This window comes from Canis lupus, chromosome 37 (genome assembly GCF_011100685.1).
Source record: "Canis lupus familiaris isolate Mischka breed German Shepherd chromosome 37, alternate assembly UU_Cfam_GSD_1.0, whole genome shotgun sequence".
In the NCBI taxonomy this organism is placed as follows: domain Eukaryota; kingdom Metazoa; phylum Chordata; class Mammalia; order Carnivora; family Canidae; genus Canis; species Canis lupus.
In genome coordinates, this window is record NC_049258.1 from 18,227,864 (window position 1) to 18,252,038 (window position 24,175).

Consider the following 24,175-nt stretch of genomic DNA (forward strand, 5'->3'; position numbering starts at 1 on the left):
TTGCAGATACTGTTAAAAAGTGAAAACTAATTCTCAATTTCAGTCCTCAACTGGTTTCTTCAGGTATATAGTAAATGATAGGCAAATTGTATAGTTGACTTGATTCAAGCATTTAGTAAATTATTTTATTTTAGCCAAACTCCACAGGACCAAACATTGTAAGGTTTTTCTATTGATAAATGTTGCAACCAGATGAATGAATTTGCAGGTCATTTAAAAACTGCTAGCAAGCATAATTAGAGGGAACATTAACTAGTACCTTTTGTTTCTATTAATATACTAAGCATATGGCATTTAAATTACATGGCATTTAAATGAGCAGAATAATTGCCTGTAAGGATTTTTTTGTTTAATACAGCTATGTGGTACTGCATGGAGTGGCAGTGAAATGTTGCCCTAAGCAAGAGTCAGGAGACCTGAGCTCTCTTTCCAATTCTCCTGTTGACTTTTGACGCACCACTTACTGTCTCAATCAGTTTCCTCATCTGTCAGATGGGGGAGAAGTATTAAAAGACTCACATGTAATTCTACAGTTCCATGCATTATTTTCTCAAATATAATTACCAAAAGTATCCAGTCAAGTTCCTAGAGTGTTAGTTTTGTAAGGAGTCTCAAGCTCAAAAATAATTTGGAGAAAAAGCAAAGACCCACGCTTGCAATGTTTTCTGACCATTGCATGCCCTGCAGTACCCGCTAACTTCATGGTCTTCCTAGGTGCAGATGCTTATATATATTTTCAAAAGAATATATTGCAGATTCTCATCTTTGTGGAGGCTCTACACAAGTGAGCATTTTATCAAGGAAGTCATTGATTCAGTCATTAATCCCGATTAAAGAGGTGAAGGTTGGCAGTAGTAGCACTGAATGTCAGGCATAGAGAGTGAATTCTTTCATGATCCATGCCTCTCTATTTTATCATCACTCATGCTATTTTATAAGTGGCTATTAAATCTTCATACAGAACAGAGAACCAGATGTGTTTTATACCCTGATGTGTAATAATACCAGAATTTCTAAAAAAGACCACTTTATGTTTTGGGCTGTTTTTAATGCTCATTGCTGAAAGAAAAAAAAAGTATCTCCTCCTTTATAGCTACCCACTGGCATTCATTGCTGCAAAGATTGCCCTAGGAATCCCACTTCCAGAAATCAAGAATGTTGTATCAGGGAAGACATCAGCCTGCTTTGAACCTAGTCTGGATTACATGGTTACCAAGATTCCTCGCTGGGATCTTGATCGTTTCCATGGAACGTCTAGCCGAATTGGCAGCTCTATGAAAAGTGTGGGAGAGGTGAGTCCTTGGTTTATTCCCCTATTTATTCTTGTTCTCAGTTATTTTGTTATATCTTTAACATCCTTGAAAATCTTAAGGTTGCCTGGATACTGGGTTCTTGATTGGAGGACATATGGGAATGTCATTTCCTCCTTGGTGTTTCAACATTTCTCTGTTAACATAAGACATTTGTTACATGATCATTTCATGGATCTTAAAAGCTTCTATTTAAAAGGTGAGGCCTGGGACACGTGGGTGGCTCAGCAGTTGAGCCTTGCCTTTGGCTCAGGGTATGATCCCAGGGCCCAGGATTGAGTCCCACATCAGGCTCCGTGTGTGGAGCCTGCTTCTCCCTTGTCCTGTGTCTCTGCCTCTCTCTTGTGTCTCTCATGAATAAAAAATACAATCTTTAAAAAAATTAAAGGAGAGGCCATATATGTGGATGCAGAATATATTTGCATATATGAAAACCATATTCTCATATATAACTGAATTATAATGTGTTTTATAAACAAATCTAGAAAATAACATGATATAAAATGGTATACTGAAAAGACCACTGAACTAAGGTTAAGAATTCAATTTTAATCTATTCACACAAATTGTGACTTTACCCTCATTGGACCTCACTTTCTACATCTCTAAAAGAAAGGGGCTAGACTAGAAGATTTTCTCTCATGTGCCATCTAGCTCTAAAGTTTGAAACTGAGAAGAGCAAAATGGGCTATGAAGCCCTCTTTCATTATTCTGAAATGGTCTAAGCTTTTAGGACCTTAGATTTTTCATAATGTCCTTTTTATACTATTTGAAAATAAAATTAGCGTTTGATTATTCCATCTTTCAAAGATGCAGTGCTCCTCTGTGCAGAGGAAAGAAAGGAATTCAGACCCCAGTCTCTAATGGTCACTCTCTTCCCTCCCCCACCAATGGGTTTATTTCTTCTTGCATCCAGTTGGCTTGACATAAATGGAGAGAAGATGAGCCTTGGAACCAAATGAGCTTGGATTTTACTCTTGTTCCTCTTATTAAAGACACTCATGCAAGACACTGGTCTTCAGGTTTTCCATCTGAAAGTTAGAGATGATAATATCTACCTTGTGGGATTTTTAAAAAATTTTTATTTATTTATGATAGTCACAGAGAGAGAAAGAGAGAGAGGCAGAGACATAGGCAGAGGGAGAAGCAGGCTCCATGCACCGGGAGCCCGATGTGGGATTCGATCCCAGGTCTCCAGGATCGTGCCCTGGCCAAAGGCAGGCGCCAAACCGCTGTGCCACCCAGGGATCCCCCTTGTGGGATTTTTATAAGGTTTAGGGTTACTACATGTAAATATTCAGTAATGTCTTTTAGATTCATAAGGAATCTCCAATAAATGTATTTTGCCAGTACCTGTTGTCATTGTTTATGAGTAGGATTTTTAATTACCAGCAGTATGCGTGAATCTCCATCCCTATCAATTAATTGATCTATTATCTATTTTATTTTATCTCATCCCTGTCTATATATGGCCAATGTAGGAGCTCTTGGTCTATGCCTAGATATCGAAGCTGGTTAGATTACAGAACAAAGAACTATTTATGACATATTGTTCTATATTGGCTTTTATTTGTCCTATGTTACAGATTATAGCCTATCCTCAGACTAGCCACTGCAGAAAGTGCAGCTTAAATCTATCAGCAATGAAGGAGGAAAGAAGAAAAAAAAAAGACATTTTACTGATCATATTCATGCATGAAAGGGAGAATTATTACTATGTTGGTTTCCCTAGTTTCCAAGATATGAATGCAAAATTTTAAAGTAACAAAAGATAAGGAAAATTTGACCTTTTTAAATTAAAATGTCCTACTAGTTGTAAAACAAAAACAAAAACCTGGTAGTCCTTCATAGCCGCTTTAAATCTCCTTTTTTTCCATCGTGCTTCAAGGTATACAATAGAATTAAAACTCAAATGCCATGGAAAGTCTGGTTGGTAGTTTTTCTGCCAAATAAACAACTGTTATTTGGTTTATTTTGTGGGAAGTATCCCTTTTCACATTGCTCACAGTAAAATTTATAGACCAAAGAATATGAGATAATTTCTGTAATGTTTTCATTTAGGGCTTATTATCTAAGGGATTTTTGTTGTCAGTGAATATTTCCCATCAGACATTTAATTCAAGTTAGGAAGCATTTCCTGAGTTCTTACTCCATGCAAGATGCTGGGAGAATAAAACAGTGAATAAGATGTAGATGTTTGTTACACATTATCTGCAGTTGGTAAGTTCAGAATACATAAATGGAACCAAGTGTAAAATGAATTCAACTGAGGTGAAAGTTAAAATACAGGGCATCCCTGGGTGGCTCGGTGGTTTAGCACCTGCCTTTGGCCCAGGGCATGATCCTGGAGACCTGGGATCGAATCCCACATCAGGCTCCCTGCATAGAGCCTGCTTCTCCCTCTGCCTATGTCTCTGTCTCTCTCTCTGTGTCTCTCATGAATAAATAAATAAAATCTTTAAAAGAAAGAAAGAAAGAAAGTTAAAATACAGTATTTATGGGGTGCCTGGGTTGGCTCAATGGTTGAGCATCTGCCTTTGGCTCAGGTGATGACCCCGGAGTCCTGGGATCAGGTCTCGCAAGACTCTGCTTGTGTCTCTGCCTTTCTCTGTGTCTCTTGTGAATAAATAAATTAAATAAATTAAATCTTAAAAAAACAAAACAAAACAAAACAGTGTTTATATACAGGTGCTTTGAGAATGTAGAAGAATAAGGTCAGGGAATAGGGTTAGGGCTATGTCAGTTATTCCATTGAAAAATGATGAGATTTTTCACTTAATTAAGGTGAATTTTAATAATATAAAATATTAAAAACCACAAATTTTGACTGAACACAGTTATGTACTCCTTAATTATTATATGTTTTTTTCTTTTATGGATTATATTCCGTATACCATTATGTATAGTGTGCTTAAAAATAATTAAAATTTATGGTGAGTTACTTATAGAACTAGTTATTTTATGGCCAATTTAAAAATATATAATACTTTAAAATTGTATTAAATATTCTAGAAATGTTTGCCTAATTTGATAGTACTATAAAATATTTTATTTCTGGCAGTCTCTCTCATGCTTGGGCAAGCAAGTCTATGACCATATTGTGTAATCCTTCAAGTACCAGTATGCCTTGCAGGTTGCCTATCTGAATTGGACTAACATTTTATTTATCTCTGCTCTTGAGAATCTTCCCTACTTCTAATTAAATTTGGGGCCGCATGAAAGGTTATCTGTTTGGCTTTAGCGATTTTTGAATATGTATCTTGTCACACAATTGACATGAAGATTTACCAAACTGACATGAATGGGAATTTGGGTCTATTTAAAGAATCATGGAAATTTACTGAAGGCAGCATTACCACTGTTATTATTTTAAATTGAAGACCAAAAATGCATAGCAATCTATTATTCCGTGGAAAGATTCAAAGACAGTGTTTATCCACTGAAAATAACCGGTTAGGCTTGAAGGCAATTTAAGTTTAGTTCTGACTTGTAACTTGTCCAAACCAAATCACCACATGGTCTTTCTAATTGATTAGTGTACAATCAGCTATAAAGACTGTGGGAAGACACATTGAATTTGTCATGGGGAATTCAGACTCCACCTACATTCAAAATCTGAATCTGTCAGTATTCATTATGATTCTGAAGGTTTTATTAATATTAATACTTGGTTATAAAGAAAGCCAACCTGTCTTGGATTGTGACTGATAACCCGTTTAGAAATAGTTCTGTTTTTGTGTTAATGTATGTCTGGCTTCCCTTCATTTGTTTTCCATTCTAAAGAACATCTGTATAAAAGCAAGATTTTATTAAGGAAGGGTCTATATGCTCCTTCCACAAATTCCTCAGTTTAATATTATGGTCCAGAGCAGGTGCAGACAATTTCCTCATCAGTCTCAGCAAATAAAACTAAATTCCCTATGTGATAAAAGACTGACCTAATATTGTTAAAGACTCATTATATCAAAACCATGGAGAAAAGGAGAGAGAGAAGAAAAAAAAAAAAACCCAGTAGCAACACCTAAATTTGAGCAGTATACTTTCTTATATGTTTTGTTCCTAAGTCTTTTCTGAAAAATATTCCATTTCTAGGTGTGTTTCAAATTCATAATATAGAGACGCTTTCTTTAAATACAAGTTCTTAAATGTGCATTGTAGGTCATGGCTATTGGTCGTACCTTTGAGGAGAGTTTACAGAAAGCCTTAAGAATGTGCCACCCATCTATAGATGGTTTCACCTCCCGCCTCCCAATGAACAAAGAATGGCCATCCAACATAGATCTCAGAAGAGAGCTGGCTGACCCATCCAGCACCCGCATCTATGCCATTGCCAAGGTAATATATGATAAGGGGCCCAGAGCAACTATTTTCTTCAGAGTACAGCCAACCTGGACTTCAAAGTAAAACTGAAACACAAAGTGGTCATGAATTCAGGGATTTTGGGAAAGAATCCAATTCTCTTTGGTAGCATAATACTGGAGACTTCTGTGGCTTTTTCCAGATTTTTCTATAATTGATCAATTCTATAATTGATTCTATAATCTTTTTAAAATTTTATTTAAGCCTAGACTTGAGGACACATTGCAGTTTAAAGGATGATCACGTAGATAAAATGTTCCTTCCTTTTACTCTATATCCTATCAATAATACTCTTAAGTAGGTTTGATCATATTGACTTGCCAGTTCCTATCACTCTCATTACTTGTTCCTTGAAAATATATAAATTGTATTTTAGAAGAGAAGATGCATAAAATAGTATCATTTAGTATATGCTACCTCAGACTTTAGAATCTTTATTTGCTTCTTTTTCTATGTTTAAACAACAAGGGCTATAAAGATTTTCCATGATTATAGGCCTTTCTGTGTGATTATTTTATTGATCTTAACTTTTAGAACAATAAAGCCCCACCTTTCTCACTTCTACACCCTAGCTCCCTTTTATGCAAATTAAATGCCATATTAATCTCCTTTCATGTTTACTATGTGTAGGGTTTTGAAGTTTCAGCTCATCTGATTTTATAAAAGGTGACTTGGGCAGCTGGGACCTGTCTGGTCAGAAATCCCTGAATGGCTTTTTGACATTTAAGGAAGCTTAGGCATTAATCTGCCAACAGTATCAAACCACACTGGAGCTACAAAACCCTGCTGACCATTTTATATGTGCGTGCATGCATGTGGGATGAGTTGATGAAAATATGAATTCTTCCTTTAAAGAGGAACTCTGTCTTTGTAATTTGCCTTTGTAGCAACAGAAAAATGCTGTGAAGGATTTTGAACTCACTGCAGCTTTCATGTCCGTATATTGAGAGTCTGTCCTGCTGAGAGGGGAGAAGGGGAGGGAATGTTTCCTTCGTTGCATATAATGTATACTCTCCTCACCTTTATGGTTTCTAAATGCAGGATATTAAGTTCCATTGAAATTCTGGCAGATGCTAGTGTCTTTTGATGGACATTTCTCAATATTGAGTTTCAAGGTAATAGAGAATTAACATTTTTCAATGGGGAGGGGGGTGATAGTAGTGAAGAGAGCGTATTTCAGAGAGCCGCTTCACCTTCTACATTGTTCTTATTTCAGGCCTTTGTTTAAAAAAGCACTCTACCATATTCATATGTGTAGATGTACATATGATTTTTTGGGGGTGCAGACAAAGGGCAGTAAGTGGATTTTTTCCTTTAGCCTAGTAATCATACTTCTGCCATTTTGAGGAGGATGAAAAAGGGAAGTATTTTCAAGTTCCCAGCGAGGCTGTAAAACTCAAGCAAAGCTCTCATTCTTTTCTAACAGACTTATAAAGGATGAGAATTCAGGGGCAACTGTGTGGAGGTTCTTTCTTGCACAGAGCACCCTATGTACGAGCAAGATGTGCAGGGTCTGAGGTTATAAATTATTGTCTGTCAGAATGCCAGCAGAAGGAACTGGTTTCTGTTTGTTAGAGGTCATCATTACTGTTCATTTCCCCAGCAACCAGGAACTTGGTGATTTTGACAAAGAGAGTAAGGGCTGTGGAAGGCTGAAGGGGAAAAGGAATGAAAGGAGTGAGTAAATCTTCACTTGCTTTCATGGTTCTTACAAAAGGGCAAGTTGCTCTGAGGCCTGATTTTTGCTGCAGTCTTATTTCAGGATGACTGGATCATCACCTCTTTTGATCTGGGGAGAACACAGGGCATTATTCTTGATTTGGGAAACATTAGAGTAACCTCAAACTTGTTTGAGTCATTATGAATTTCACTATAGCTGTGTGACATGGCAAAGCTGTAGTGCTTGAAGATGGAAGTTGGAAGATGGGCAGGATCTGGCTTTGGCTTGGACACTGTGGCTGTGACTGTAGTTGTTCTTCGTCATAATGAAATAATGATTCCAGGATTTTAGGTCCTCTGCCACGGGCAGGGTGATGAGTGTGTGTGATTGTATGAAAACTTCCTCTGGTCTGTCAAAAGTCTCACTAACTTAAGGTTCTATCCCCCTCACTGTATTGATGGCCAACAGCGAATGGTGCCTTTAATCACTTGGAAAATGAGACAGAATATTAAGTCTTTGGAAACCTGGCTATATATAGGGAGAATTAAACAAAAGAAACATAAATAGACTTATAAAATGAATATGCCTTTGAGTATTCTCGTTAGATGTCATTTTATGCTAGTCAACAGAATTATAAACTGTGCTGTCTCTCGACACAGTCATTGTCTCTCTGGTGCTAAAATCAGTGAAAGTTTAAAGAAAATTAATCTCCTTGGGTTGAAATAGAGTAGCAGAATTACTAGTTACCCACATTTCTTAATGGGATTTAAAAATACAATGTGCCATATCTAGAATATGTGGTCTTGAAGTATTATCTGATTATCAATTTTCATGGAGTACAAATATATATCTAAAGATAGTAAAGAAGAAGGGTGGACATCTTTTGAATATCAAGGTTTGGGTTTTGAGTGTTTATATCCTCTTTCCATTGCCTTTTTTTACTCAGCTTAATGACCCATAGTTGTAATTTTACTTCTGAGAAATTGCTAAAGTAAGCTTGAGGAAAAAGCTGAGCTGCCTATCAGAACAGAAGTTATTACTACACTGTTTTGGAATATATTAGGATTTTGTAAAGTGCCTGTCTTAGCACAAAAGTCATAGTAACCAATTTCAAAATAATTGTTTGAAGTCCTCTCTGAGGAAATATTCTAAAGAAATAACTCTAAGCCAGATTTGATCCATAAATTCTCACTAACTGGTTTGTGTGAGTGTGGAATGAGGTAATAAAAGTATGGTATTTGCCAAAGAGTAATTATCCAAAATACAAGTTAAATAATCATTATATTGATTCTAGATTTTCCTACCAATTTGCCTTAACTGTAGTTTCAAGAGATTATCTTTAATTCCAAAGAGATGTACCAAATTTAGGACATAATTGGGAACATGGTTATATAAAAAGCAGGGAAGCAGAGCCTGTTAGGGGGATTTTTCTGAGCACACACTACTCTGATTAACTCAAGCCACCTCCTTGGTACGCCATTTGTGGATATAGTTGGCAGCATTGGTAGGTTTATTGAGAGGAACATCAATGATATGATATCAGTTCCATTCTCAGTCTCTAGCCCCAGGCTCTCTGAATAATGTGGAGAGGAATGGCTGCTGTATGTTTTCAACCAAATAAGACATTTATAAAATATTTGCCAAAGAAACCATCTCATCTCCTTTTGGCAGGCCTTGGAAGACAACATGTCCCTTGATGAGATTATGCAGCTCACATCCATTGACAAGTGGTTTTTGTATAAGATGCGGGACATTTTAAAAATGGAAAAGACACTGAAAGGGCTCAACAGGTAAGGCAGTGTTCCTCTGATTCATCCCAGATACCTTCTCTGCAGCTTTTGTCTTCCTCTTACCCTTACACATTTGGCCAAAATTCTGATTCAATGAAGGAAATAGTGCCAAGGTCAGTAAGCAGTAGCCATAGCCACAAGAAATGGTAGTTTTAGTTGCTTACATTTTGAGAGGCATCCCTTGATATTTTTAACCATCTTGCACCATTGCTGTCAAACATAGTGAGATTTTTATTAGGTCTTTTGAAGTTATAAAAATTGGTGTACATCTATGAATTCATGTGCTATTTAACTTACCTAAACCAAAACTCTATCAATCAATAGTCAAATAAATAATATTTCTATTTTCTATAATATTTTTAAGTTCTGAAGTCAGTTTTTCTCTTTTAATATCAACCTACATATTGCTGTATATTGATGAGCAAATGTATTCCTCTTGCATTCTACTGATATTTTTAACATTGAGACTTTCAGTTCAGCATACAAATAAGCCACATTCAAGTTTCCATTAATAGATTCTTTACCTCTCACTAATTTACATTTTTATCTCCTTCATGGCCAATTATTTTTAAAATTTCATTTAGTGTTCAGAATATTCTGATAATGTCAGTGCTTTAAAATCTACTTTTTTATTTTTCATGAGAAGACCATTTGTTGGGGCACCTCAGGCTTATGAAATCACAGATAGGTTCTAAACATGGATCTTTGATAAGAGGAACATTTATTACCAATCTAGGGGAGAGAGTATAATCCTCTTTATCTTCTCCCCTTTAAGAAGGTTCTGAAATGCATGATTATTGGAAAGAAGTCTCACCTACAAGCCCAGGCGCATGTTTAGAGACGAAAATGTTTTGTCTGTGTAAATTATTGCCAAATGATTAGAGAAAATGTAAAGATATTAATCACATAAAATGTTGTTGAAGACAGTGGAAGCTCTCAAAGCCTACGTCTGTGACATATAATTGGATTACTATGTTTACCTAATCAAGATGCACACAGACTGGGCAACAATAACATTTGCTTTTCTTTGAGCAAAATGAGATTCTTTTTCATCTATTGAACAGTTGCCCACAACAAATGCTTGATTTTGAAAATGGGGGATTGCAATTTGCCAAAAATGAAACTAGCTGTGGTTGCTTACAAGTCATCCTTTCTGGTGATCACATAAAATGAACAGTAGATAGCAAATAACGTTAAGAATTGAGCCTATACATTCATCTTAGAATTTTGCTGACTTGAGGTTTCCTTTTTTTGGTTTATGAGGCCAGCAGAACTTCCATGTTGAATTATAGTCTGTTCTACTGTTTCCAGTTTCAGACAACTGATTTTGGATGCCTATGAAACCACTCCAATTAAACCACATGAGGGTGCTAGAAACTTGCAGTATGCCAATAGTAGCAGTAGGAGAGAACTGGGGTGAAAAATAGCAGATGTTTTTGTGATTTAGATTTTCACTTGATATACATTCTGATTTGGGGGCAAATTCTATGTTTTTAAAAATATTTTACTTATTTATTCATGAGAGGCACACACATACACACAGAGAAGCAGAGACACAGACAGAGGAAGAAGCAGGATTCACGCAGGGAGCCCGATGTGGGACTTGATCCTGGGACTCCAGGATCATGACCTGGGCTGAAGGCAGAGCTAAACCACTGAGCCATCCAGGGATCCCCAAATTCTATGTTTTAATTGAATAGTTTTGTTACAACCAGAAAGCAGGTTGAGATTCTAACTAAGCAGGTGTATATTGATGGTGTAAAAGGTCCTTGGAGGATTAGACCCATTTACTGTTAACAAATCACTTATAATATCTTTCTGACTTCCACATGCTGTTACATTTATTCACTGATAATTTAACATTTTTAGTTTCTATTTTCTGGCATCAGCATATTTGTAAATAGAGATATTTTGTATTTTTCATAATGACCAACATTTATAAAACTTTTAATAATTTAAGAGTTTAAAAAATTATACTTTAAAGTTATCTTTTGTTTCAAGAACTCAACAGGTGATCTATGGTGTTAGTAAATCTAAACCCTGAACTCATTATTTTCTGAATGATACTTTACTGTTTAATTCTTTCTGTTTTTTTTTTCTTTTGAGCGTCCTAGATGTACACATACAATTTGATAATGATTATTATTTAGAGGTGTTAAATTATAAAAAGAAGGAATAGATGGCTGCTGAAGCTACCTGTCTAAATCATTGTATGGTGCGTAAAGATATGAAGTTGAGTGGATGTCACAGCTGATAGATTTAAGTGTGTAGGACTTGAGTTTTGTTATTCTATTTTGGTTATCTTCACCATTACCCTGGATTATGATGTCATATTAACATATTTCTCAGCCTCTAAATATCCAAGGAGGCTTAATTATCGAAGCAGATACTCCTCCAACAGTAATAATAACTCTTTATTAGCAGTTGGCATTATATAGCTGAATTATGCATTGCCAGTTTGCATTACATTTATCTGTGGTTAACTTTGTTTCAAAATATCAACTGTTTTAGCATTTGGAAAAGCTGGCTTTCAATGTAGGCCCAGAAGGTACATACTTATTTGGTGTGATTTGAGATGGTCCCCAAATTCTCTTGCTTCAACATATCTCTGGTGCCAATGTGCCCAGATCCCTTTGCACTTTCCTCATAAAAGTCCCTGGGAAAGTAGGCGATGGGGATCTCAGCTGGGAGAAGAGGAAAAACTTAGAGAGGGAACTAAGTATAGAATGCTAGAGTTTCACTATGCTAGAGTGAACCAAGTTTCATTTGATTCTTTTCCTGTGTGTTGGAAAGAGTGCAGGCTATGGAGCTAGTCCAGTTCCCCACTGTGGAATCATGGGCCTGTCACCTCCCTTACTTCTCTGGCCTTTTATTCTTTCTGCTAATGTTTGCTTTATAGTTTTGTTGTGAAGCTTAAACAGTATGAATGTAAAGGACACCTAGCACATGATGAGTGCACAAGATTTTCCCCCTGAAAATGAAAATCCTACTTTTTATAATGAAAAGTATTTTGGGATTTCAGATATATACATTTAAAGATTGTTTTTCAGAGTCACTTAACTTTCTTAATTTTCTTTATGATGTACTGTCACTGATTTTAATACCAGACCTATTTTTTTAAAAGAAGCAATGATAGCAAATAATACAAATGCTATTCCTACAAAAAGATCAATAATATTCCATTATGCTAATGAACAAAAATTCCTACTCTACAGTTGTTAATCATGCTAAAATTCTCCTAAAAATCCAATAAACATGTTCACTAGCAGAAAATGAGAATATCATTCATATTTATGGTCAGTCTATGACTTATTTTTACATATAGTCATCTAAGATGAAGTTCAGAATTTGACTCCTAAAGGGAATATACCTATGTATTTAGTATATATGTAAATATCCATAGATTGGAGTGGGGAAAACAAAACAATGTTTGTAATGAAGTTGGCATTATGGAAATAATTGATGAGTTTTCCATGTCTGTGAGAAAGTGAAAATCACAGAAATTCTTTTTCTTGAAGGGTGGAGATGAACATGTGTCATGCTGAGGATGATATATGAAAGCCTTTCCTAGTTCAGGGCAATGAGACATTAAACCAGTGTTAGAATAATTGACTCAGCATCCTGACTGGAAGTGCTTGCTCCCATCAGAACTCAGTTTGCCATCTCCAATACATGAGCATAGCAATGGTAGCCCTCGGGAGACTTCCAGAGCGATAGTCATTCTTACCAACTCAGGTGATAACCATTATTCAGACAGCTTCAACAAAAAATTTCTCTTCCCCACTTGAGTTCACTGGCTTTCTCCTTTTCCTCTTAAATTGTTTATTGCTGCCCAAGGGCATGCTAGGAAAGTTGATGGTTCTAGGCAGTTCCCCAAATTTATAAGCTGGTGTAGTAGCATTAATCGACCTAGAGTGATAACATATTTTACAGTGAATTTCTTTAAGTTCTGAAAAGTTTCTCTTTACTCAATGTGATGTGTAGGATTCCAATGCTTGTTATGCATATGCACTGGGATTTAGATGTTTAATCTATTGACTTCACATTAGTGGATCACTTTGCAAGAAGTTTAAGAAAAGTTGAGTCTGTCAGAATTTTTAGTGAAGCCAAAATGTTTGCATAAACTCTATCCATTGGCTTTCACAACTGAGCTTCCCACATTTTAATGTCTATTTTCCCCATACTCCTTCATCTTACCAACACCAACTCTTTCACACATAATGCTCCTCCCATATAGAATTTTCATATTCACAATAAGAAAAATATGCTTATTTTGATCTATTAAAAATTACAAAAACCTCACCTATAATCCTTTCCTCCATTAGCATATAGATAGATTCAATTTTGATCATGCAAATAAATCTGACCTGGAGGGCAAAAGTACAAGTACCATAAATCAAATAAATCAAATGTCAAATGTCTTCATCAGCTGGATTCTCCTGATATAGCTGATTCCCTAAGGTAACGAAAGAATGGATTTAGAATGATATCTTTTAATACAGAAACCTGAATTTTAATTCAATCAAACAACTCTGAATGACTGCCAAGTATGAGATAATAATCACAAAATTTATTGACTACATATCAGTCACTGTTCTAAGTCTATTATTTAATTTTTACCACAACCTAAAGAAATTAGTATTATCTTGATTTTATAGATGCAAGCTAAGGCGCTGAGATATTTAGCAACTTCTTTGCTATTACATACTAATAAATGACAGATGTAAGATCAAACCTGAACAGGACTCCAGAGCTTAGGATATTTGATATTTTACCCCTGTGCTATATGTATATATGTATTCACACATATAGTTGTATACATGTATGGTGAAGGATGTGGGAAGGTGAATTAAATAACATCTGAGGGAAATAAGGTTATATATAGTAGACACTTTCAATATAGTAATGATAATCAACAAAGGGATATCAGTCCCATCACCAGAGATCTAGTACACATAAAGTTTTCAACTATATTACTCATTAATAGACAAGCACAGGTATAAGGATCTCTCAGTTGAACCCCTTTTGCTATAAGTGAGGAAGGAAGTCAACTATAATAAAGCTGGTTTATGAGCAGAGACTACTTCAGGACATTACACCCCAAACATTTTTATTGACAATATCAGGTTGGATTAGCAACCAATTTAGATTTTAGATTGAAATTCAACAATGATACTTAAAAAATGACAGCATGAATAGGCAAGAAAAAGAACCGTGAGGCTGCTAATTACCAGCTTTGAGCATCTGTTTATTTTCTACCTGTGTCTTTTTAATTTATTTCCTTGTTTTATTTTTTGGAGGCTTTAGCTATTACTGATTGGCATTTCAAAAGGAATCTGTTTTCGTCCAATTTAGCCGTTTAAAAATAAGAGATATGACCGTTACCATATAGTTTATACCACAAACACATAGGAGGCTAAGATTTGGATCTATTTCTCTATTAATTGTTGATATAAATTTAATTTACTGTGGATTAATGTACAAATTATTCAGAAATTGCTTTTGTCCAATATTCTATAGGCTTCATTTTTTTTTACTATTTTAATTCTGATATTGTAACTTCCTCCTTCACTGCCACTTACTGCTATATTCAATGTAGTGAAAAAGTAAAGTACACCTTTGAAGGGCCCAATTTTCATCTGAACATCGCTATGTTCAATATGATAAACTGTGTCCATTGGTGAGTGCTGAAAAATCATAGGTGTGCCTATTGCTTAGGAAAACAATCTAGGGCAAATCCGGTGAGTTCCACTTGGGCATTCAAGTGCTAAATTGAGCTCAGTAAAGTTGGCCATTTCCCTGCAGCCACAAACTTCTGGCAGATGTAATAATGCAGGTGTCACCTTAGCTGGAACACTCCCTTTGAATGTCCTCTCCTACACATGTTAGTTTCTATTGACTTTTTATTTAACTTGCTCATGAGGCATGGCAAAACCAGACAAGAACATTTTGTGCTTATATTTGACTGAAGTTTTTTTTTGGGAAAAGTGTCTTCTAAAAGTTGTTAAAACTTAGATATAAGACAGAAAAATGTCTGTACTTTGCTTTCTAATAATAATTTATACTTTCTGAAAGGGAAAACCTCTAATAATGAAAAACTTTAGTCTTAAAGGGTATTCAATATAGAAATAATTTAGGGAAAGATATATATATATATATATATTTCCTTATATATAACATATAATTGCATGTTATAATTTTGATGATACTCTACTATAGACATATTTTTGTGATACCGTTAGTTGTTTAATGTATGAATGATGGAATGTTGATGGTTGGATGCTTTAGTGGAGCCCACTGATTTGATTCACAGACAATGGGTTATATGCCCTCTGACCTCACTGCCAACTCACGATATTTCTGAGTCTCAGTTTCACTCTAGTTAAAAAAAAACAATGACACAAGAAAACAAACTCCATTCATATTTTACTGGGAAGCCATGCAACTAAGATGAATATATAACATATTACCTGCAAAATAATTAAGTCCAGAGGAGAACAATTTTATCAGTTACTACATATTATCATTTTATGGCTTTAGTTTTCATACCCTAAACCACTTATCTAATAAACCTCTTCAAGAGTGCCAAAAATTGAAGCTTACATGAAAAAGTTTTTTTTTTTTTTTCTATTTGAAAGAGGAGTATTACTTTGGGAATTACTGTGCCTCTGTGAACTAATGACAAAAATACATTTTATTTTTAATTTATGTTCCATGTAATAAAATATTTTAGGTAATGCCATAGATTTAATAGGCCTCCATTAATTTTTTTAACTAATAATTTATTGAATCAGATAGAATATAAAAGCTTACATCAAATATTTAATGTTCTGAGACTCTTCTTTGAATTCACTATTTAAATAGTGTTTACAAATGCGCATTTTGAAAGTGTAAGAGAAAACTTGATTCTAGCACGGGCAAGATAAATGTTTTACTCATAATGTACAGAGTGATACTTAGATAATTCGTAAAATGGATTATATATGTTTTGTGTATTGATTCTTAAATATTTGATAGTTCAAAATCTCAGTTGACTTAAAATAACATATACTCATAATTTGCATGTCTCTATTAATAGTCAAGAATTAACAGATTATCCCTATGTCAATATCTCTGATTTCAGCATGATGAGTTATGTATTTACTTGATGGTATTTCTCTTTATTAGGGACTCTTATTGGACCACATGATATTTGTTCATCTATACAATCATTAATATTTATTGAGTACCTGCTATGCTCAAGGCATGGTTCTAGGTTCAATGCCATTTGTCGATGGATAATTGTTAGTCATTAACCTGCCTTCATTGGATTTATAATCTATTTTTGAAGATTAAATATACTCAAGTGGCTATACAGAAGATAGATACTCTTAACAGACCAACTAGAGGCCGGAACACAAAGCCAGGAAAGTTAAATGGAGGTTAAAAACAAAAGCTCTAAGACCTCTGCATATGTTATCTCACATAAATGTCAATTTAAGAGTTCCTGGAAAGTGTGCATATTTTATAAATAAAACAATGACTCAGAAGTTTAAGTAAACTTTTCAAAGTACCAGAGGTAGTGCATGTTGGATCCAGGATTTAAGGTCAGGATTTGCGGAATCCAAGGACAGCATATATCCCTTGAATATATCCCTAAATATATCCTTCGATATATCCCAGTGCCAGGGGAACCAAGAAAGAGAGATTTTCAAAACAGAATACATAAAATAGAAAGACACTTTCAACATCATTGCATGATTTAGGGAGAGTAAAGAGGGAGAGAATTGAGCAAGTCCACCAAATGTGATGATCAGGGGAGGAAGGAACAGGAACTAGACTGTAAGGACTGAATATGCAAGAAGAAAGGAAGCTGGTAAATGGATGAATTTTACTTAGGAAGCAACGAATCGTGTTTGCTCTTATTTTGTTATATTTCTGCTATGTTTCATAAAAGTGAGAATCTTACTGTAAAGAAATTAAGTCTATGAACAGAAATTAAAGTGGATATTATCTACCTATTGTTCAACGTAGGTAGTTGGAACCACATCGTTTCATTCCAGTGTTCTGTAATTATTTGATGCATGTTTGTACCATCCTCCAATTAAATTGTAAATTCCTTAGGGCAAATTCCAAATATCATAATGTCTTAATAGACTTTAATTATAAGTCTTAAGAGCTTTTGCCAATTTGTATGAATACAGAATAAAGTTCGCTATGCTAAAGCATAGCATCAGCTCTGAAACAGATAAGAATGGCTTCCAATTCTTTATTGAACATATATTTTCTTGGGCATTGGCACAGTGTCTTCCATCAAGCAAACATTCAGAAATATTTGTGTGATAGTATGTCCATTACATAAAGATCTATTCTCGGTAGAAAATGAAAATCAGAATTTCTTGGTCATGGCAAAGAAGGGAAATTAGAGTAGGAAAAAAATGCATTTATAATTCCTGGTTGCTTCAAGAGACCCACAAAATGATTACCTGAAAAATATATATCCAAGATATAAGCTCACTATGTTGGAAGACACTGTAAATCAGTATCTTTACATTTTCATTTTTTAAGTGGCTATATATCTACTGATTAGGCAGGAAGACTTTGAATAAGATGTTCTCTAATAAAAGGGGATTTATCTAATTGTTTTATATTATCAAATGGAGATTTATACACACTGGAAGCATTATAATACCTATATGTACATTACAAAATCTCTACTGCCTGTTGACAACAAGCCAAAATTCTATTTCTGATTAAAAACAAAAAAACTATCCAAGTTTTCAAACTTGCAAATTTTCTTGAAAGTTCTTGTGAGAAATATTCAAAAGTATTTACAACTGTATGAAGGTTCTATTTTAATTAACCAAGTGAGGAAGTTTGAGGCAAAAAAAATATACTTATATTATTTATGAAACAGAGATCCATATTTCTCTGGTGACCTTAAGGTGAATTTCTGCCATAATAGAGGTGGAAAATATTACTCTTCTATTTTTGTAGATGGTGAAACTGAGTCACGTTGAGGTGTGTGTGTGTCAGACTGTATGTCACAGCAGTCAGAGGAAAGCAAGGAATCTAGCCCAGGGCTTCTGCCTGCAGTTCTAGTCACTAACCCTTTTCAAAAGCTTCTTTTTAGAGATATGACTTTTAAATCAGACAGCTGGAGATCAGTTCCTCCTTAGCTGTCAAGTTGTGAGCTGTGTGTTTTCCTGCCTGAATTGTTGACCTCACTTAGAGCAGAAGCATTGTAAGAGATGTGCCCTTCTCTAGAACTCTTGGGGAGGAAACACAGGGACCTGGCAGGGAGAAAGTCATGGCAGGTCACCTTTAAAAGATGTAAACAAAATTCTCAAGGATATGGAGAGCTGGGATAAGGGTTTTCCTTTTACACTTTGCCTTCTTTCAAATAGAAGACCGTCTACATCCATGCATACACACACATACATATTTTTTTCTTTAAATAAGATGCAAATACCTATCCTCCATGTTAATGCAAGCTGGTAAAGATTTCCTGAAGTGTACAATGGAAATTACATTTATACAAAACAGTCTGCCTCAGCTGTAGTTAACAGAAGCTGGATAATCACTCACTGACCCCCAGAATTTTTTCACCTGTTCATTCATACCTGAAACGTTTCTATGGAGGCATAGAGGCTTTGAGTCAGCCCATGGAGGTGAGGTGCATGATTTCCTTCCTGAGGAGCATAAGGTAACTTAGGCCATGCTTCCCAACAAGTGTTGAAAATGCTTGTGTGCATATGCTGTCCAGAAGATCAGTTGTAATTTGCAGGGAGTACAAAGTACCTTGGGCCTTATTACCTCAAGGTATAGCCGCAGGAATGTTCCAGAGCAGGGAAAGGTCTGAGGAATGCTGAGGTGCAGGGGCCCATTTGAGATGACGTACCAGTTTTGTTCTGAATAACTTTGCCTTTGCTTCTCCCTCTTCTGTTTCTCTTTCTCCTCTCTTGTGCCAGGTCTTCCCTTTCTTCCTTATCCCCTGGTGTCTGCATTTAGGAAGCATTTATTACTGCATTTATTACAATTTGGTATTGTGCTGCACACTTCTCATGTCTACCATTTTATCTGATTGATGTGATTCCTTTTTTCCCAGCAGAGTTGGTGCCTGACTCTAGATTTGGCCAGTGTTATTTCCCTATGGTTGGAATGGGCAGTCAGGCACTATATGTCAATTAAATATAATGATAATAATGCAATCAGTATTAACATAGCTATGGTGATATTACAAATATTGCCTCAAACCCTACCCTACCACCTACTCTTTAGCCAATGGGCTGATTTAATTGACCATCCTTTGCTTTAGGCAACTTGAAGGAAGAGCTACTCTATTTGCTCTTGAGTATATAGTCATTAATGTGAAGTAAATGAGAATTTTTGCCATCCATGGGTGTTCATGTTTATTTTTATGTCTTCTTCTGAAAAACACTCAATGATAAAGATTTTTTTGTTTCCTTGGAGGAAGTAGTCCTCAAATTAACATAGATCTAATGTGACATGTCATCAGACATTTAAAACTAGAATTTTTCGACATCCTCCTAGAAATGACTTTCAATTTTACCCCCTTTAGGAAAGGGTTACATTTGCTCATTCAAGAACTAAAAAATTGGTTAAAAATTATTCCTTACATATGTTCCATTTGGCAAGAAAAAATCTATGTAGCAGTTATTGGTAGATAGGCTTCAGTTCAAGAATTTATTTTAATAAGATTCTGAGTAATGGTTTCTAGAAGTCAAAGAAAGTTCTATATTGAAAGTTATACGTTTATTGCTTGGAACAACACATCTGATAGGTGGAAAACTACTCTGTGAAAACACGACTTTCTTTAAACAAAGATAATGGAGAGGTTTTAAAATACAGGACTTCCAGATAAGTTTATTTGGGAAATAACAGATTTTAAAACATCAAAGAATGCTCATTTAATTTTCTACTAAGGCCTTACATAGCCTTTATTTTTATCTTTTGTATTTAAATTCTGGACATATAAGAAACCTATATTTATGGGAAAAACCAAGCTTTTGCTTACTGAATACATCTTAATTATTGGGGAAGGATCTATTGAACGGATTTAAAATTATAAGTAAATGTATTGATCAGAAGTAAGAGAAGCAGTATTCTATAGTATGTACTTTGCCCTTTAGTTCGATCTGATCAGGTGAAAGCTGTACTAATCAGTAGAAACATGCTCTTTTGAATGTGACGGAACAGTTTCTTATACACTAATAGGACTTACTACTGTGACAGGGTGACTTCTGTTTGTTTTTCATCATTACCAAACCCATGGCAGAGAAAAAGAGAGTCACAGCATTTTCTTTTCTTTTTTAAAAAGATTTTATTTATTTATTTGAGAGAGAGAGAGCAGGGAGGAAAGGGATAAGCAGACTCCCTGTGAGCAGGGAGCCCGACATGAGGCTCGATCCCAGAATCCTGGGATCATGACCTGAGCCAAAGGCAGATGCTTAGCTGGCTGAGCCACCCAGGTGCCCCAAGAGCCACAGCCTTTTCAACTAGGAATCACTGAGATCCAAAATGTGATTTATTATAGTTCAAAAATTACAATTAACCTCTAGTAGGTCATTTTCTCCATTATCATTACTTGGTATTCATCAGATGTAATCATGATATTATAATCAGTAGTTTATAAGTGGTCTTACCAGATTGAAAGTAATACAATATTTCTGGATTATTGGAATCAATAAAGATTGGTAAAAAAAATGAAGGTAAAATTCATAAACTAAGAATCGCCTACTTAAAAATGTCTACAGTATCAATTGCTCATAAGCTTTTCCTCTTTGATTCTGTTTTTAGTAGTCTTTAGTAGCCTTTCAGTTATCATCCCTTGAAAATCAATACTTGTAATATTGTAGCATATTATCACAATAGTGCTAAGTGCACCTATATCCTAATATATAATTTTCATGCTGATGTGCTTTCACATGGACCTTGGATCTGGGGTACTGTTTGTCCTGTAGATGAGAGGTAAAGATCAAGGTGTTCTTCAATTCCTCCAAAGACCTCACTGCTGTATAGTAACAAAGCATCGTGCTTTGAGAGATGAAGAGAAAATGGTGGTATTTACCCAATTGCCTAGGTTTCATCCTTTGCTTTTCTAAACTCAACTGCTGCTTTTGAAGAATGTCTTTTGCATTTCTCTTAAGGAAAAGGGTAGCCACCTATCTCCTTGAAAGAAAAGATGAGAAGACAAATAACTTTTCCCCTAATTGCATTATTGGGATTGTGGCATGGTCTTGAACCTGTGACATGCCAAAAATAATCTGTGAAGCCTTGCAAAAGTCAGGGGAGAGGGCTGATGGGGTGTCTCGGGGCAGAGAACATGTATCTTCCTCAGTTCTCTGTGCTTATTAAAGCAGGGGTCACTACTGAGCATCAGGTCCTACTGTTTTTCTCAGCTTCTGCCTTTTAGGGGATTTTTAAAAAGAAGATAATAGTAAAATCATAAGCCCATCCCATAATTGTAGGCCAAGTGCAGTGCTCATTTTCACATTAGAGATTGTGCAATCTGGAGGGAAATTTGTTTAGTATTACTTGTGAGTTGGTGGATCAGATAAAAGCCAGTCAAGTGGAAGAGAGGACTGTGTGAAGTGTGCTGGCTCCCCTGGTAATTGCGATGCTGCAGGCGCTCCTCCAGTTAATAGATTTCCCCGGCTCCTCTATGCCAGGTGAAAATTTCCTCATTAAGGGGAATTTATTCCATTTCCTTTTATCATTTATTATTGAAGACTAAGTGTGAGTGGAGGAAGTTTCAGAGATGACAGGATAGAATTTTAAACAACAACAACCACCAAATCTACACTGGAAGTCGGAGAGAGACAGGAGCAAGGCTCGTATTGTTTATAAAACCAGAGAACACACGAGAGACTTCCCGCTGTAGAAGCTGAGCCATGCTGTCTAACCGTTAAAAGATTATGGCAGAGTGTGTAAAAGTCTGATGGTCTGTTTTGAAGGTGTTTTTCCCCCCTTCCCAAATTTCAGACCTGTCATTTTGTGCTGCTAAGTAGAGAGGAGCTGAAGATCATGAAAAGGCCAGCATCACAGCTACTTGGTGCTTCTTTGTGTTACTGTTTAGATCCTTTTATGCCACGATAGAAGTGTAACCTTTGCAGAGTTTGCCCTTGAACTCTGAAGGCACGGAAAGGAGGTGGGGAGAGAAAATCATGTGTATGATATAGGCCTGTTTTGGAGGATGCAGTGAAGATCAACAGACACATACTAGTACGTACAGATACATACTGAATCACAGGAGGAGAATTTATTGAACATATTTTAAAACTGTGTGCTCTTTGGGCAATATGCTCCATTCAGCTGATCACATTCTTGCTTGGAATAATGCTCCCTTGATTTACAATACAATATAAATGGAGCACTCCCTACTGAGGCTTCAAAAGACAGTTTTGAATTACAAATTCAGCACTTATATTTCTTTAATAATTATTCTATTTGAGTTTGTTCCAAATTAAGGTTTTTATTTTCCTTTGGAAAAATAAAAAAAATTACATCCCTGTCCCTAAAAGAAGCTTTCATCCAACTTGATTTTGTTAAAAAAAAAAAAAGTCTCCCTCTGATGGAAGTTCTTTTTAGCAGAAAAAATGGAGGACAGCCCAATGTGGGCAGATAAAGATGAGGAGGAGCATGTACCTGAATCTCTACATTGTTAAATGAGCTTTATGTTCACTTAAGATTATTCATCTTGCATTTGACTCTGAAGAGGTTTAACCTTATCTAAATCACTGGCCCAAAGCTAATGGATCGTGTCTTCAAACTGTCTCTTATTTTATTTTATTATAATGGGACTCAAAATAAAACTTTGTATCAGAACACGTAGGGAATAAAGTCAATTTTCTTCCCTATGTAGTGACATGCCAGCCAGCTTCATGTTATGCAAAAACAGTAGAGAGTGGATGAGAGAAATAAAGAGAGAGGCAACCTGCTTCTTGTCTTGGAGGTCGGGATACCCCACAGAAATAAAGTAGCACTGAATGTAGGGAGGGATCTAACTTATCCATGTCTTTGTAATTATGGTGCGGGTCAGAATTAACATGTATTTTGTCAGTGAGGAAGACTGAAATGCTTTCCACTATTTCATGAACATGCCTACAGAGTAGAAATTAATAACCAGAGAGATTATAAATAAAATACTGTAGAAGATACATCACTTTGAACTTCTTTGATCATACCTACCCAATATTTGCATTCATATTAAAATAGATGAACATGATTATATTCACATGCCAGTCCAATTTAATACATCCTGATTTTCAAGATGTTTATAAAAATGTCATATCGTGATATTGATCTAGCTATTTGAATATTGAGCAAAAGTTAAAAAGCTGTTTTGGGCTCACCAAGAAAATATTCTAGGAACCAGCTTGTGAGCTCAAAACATACACTCTGCAAATCTGGCTTGATACATCTGTTTTGGAAATCTCACCTGATATGAATTGAGGAGGTGCCTATGGGGAAATAGTTTTTCAGCCCCCTCCTGAAAGTCTCTCATTTGTGATTCATTATTCTGTGTTCCTGTTGCTCTTCTCAGGAGTCCCCTTTAAATAACGAAAACTCTCTGGGGTGGGGATGCTATGGGGAGCAGTAATGATTGAGTTAGTCTTAGTGACAGATAGCTGATTTTTGCCACCAAAAATTAGCACAGAATTAATTCACTTTACTCTTTTTTATGCACGAGACCAAGTCTATCAGTCAGTCTTCCTTTTTCTTTCTTTTTTATTTGCTTGTTGGTAAGAGTCCAATTTTATTTGGTGAGTGGCGGATAAAGACTTTGCATATTTGCTGAAGATGTCTTTAAATGCTCTATTGGACTCTTTTGGTGGAAAATAATAGGAGGAATTATGCATATTTCAACAATAGAAAAGACTGCATTGCTGAATGTGGACAAAACAAATGCAAATTTATTTCAACCCTAATAGAAATGTGAGGAATCTAAATGGTTTCTTTTTTGTTTGTTTGTTTAATACCATTATCTATAATTTTCATTTAAAGCAATGTAGCAACCTTTGAAGAATTGACTGATATTCCTTATAAAAAGAAAT

General features: G+C 35.5%; 1 protein-coding gene across 1 annotated transcript in view; it reads left to right on the plus strand.

The window, feature by feature from the left end:
• CPS1 (carbamoyl-phosphate synthase 1) overlaps window positions 1-24,175 on the plus strand; it is a 120,155-nt gene that overhangs the window by 52,000 nt on the left and 43,980 nt on the right. Inside the window, exons 19-21 of the mRNA XM_038585639.1 lie at window positions 1,094-1,292; window positions 5,469-5,645; window positions 9,001-9,119. Coding sequence (XP_038441567.1) covers window positions 1,094-1,292; window positions 5,469-5,645; window positions 9,001-9,119 — 495 coding nt within the window. The remainder of the gene's footprint in view (window positions 1-1,093; window positions 1,293-5,468; window positions 5,646-9,000; window positions 9,120-24,175) is intronic.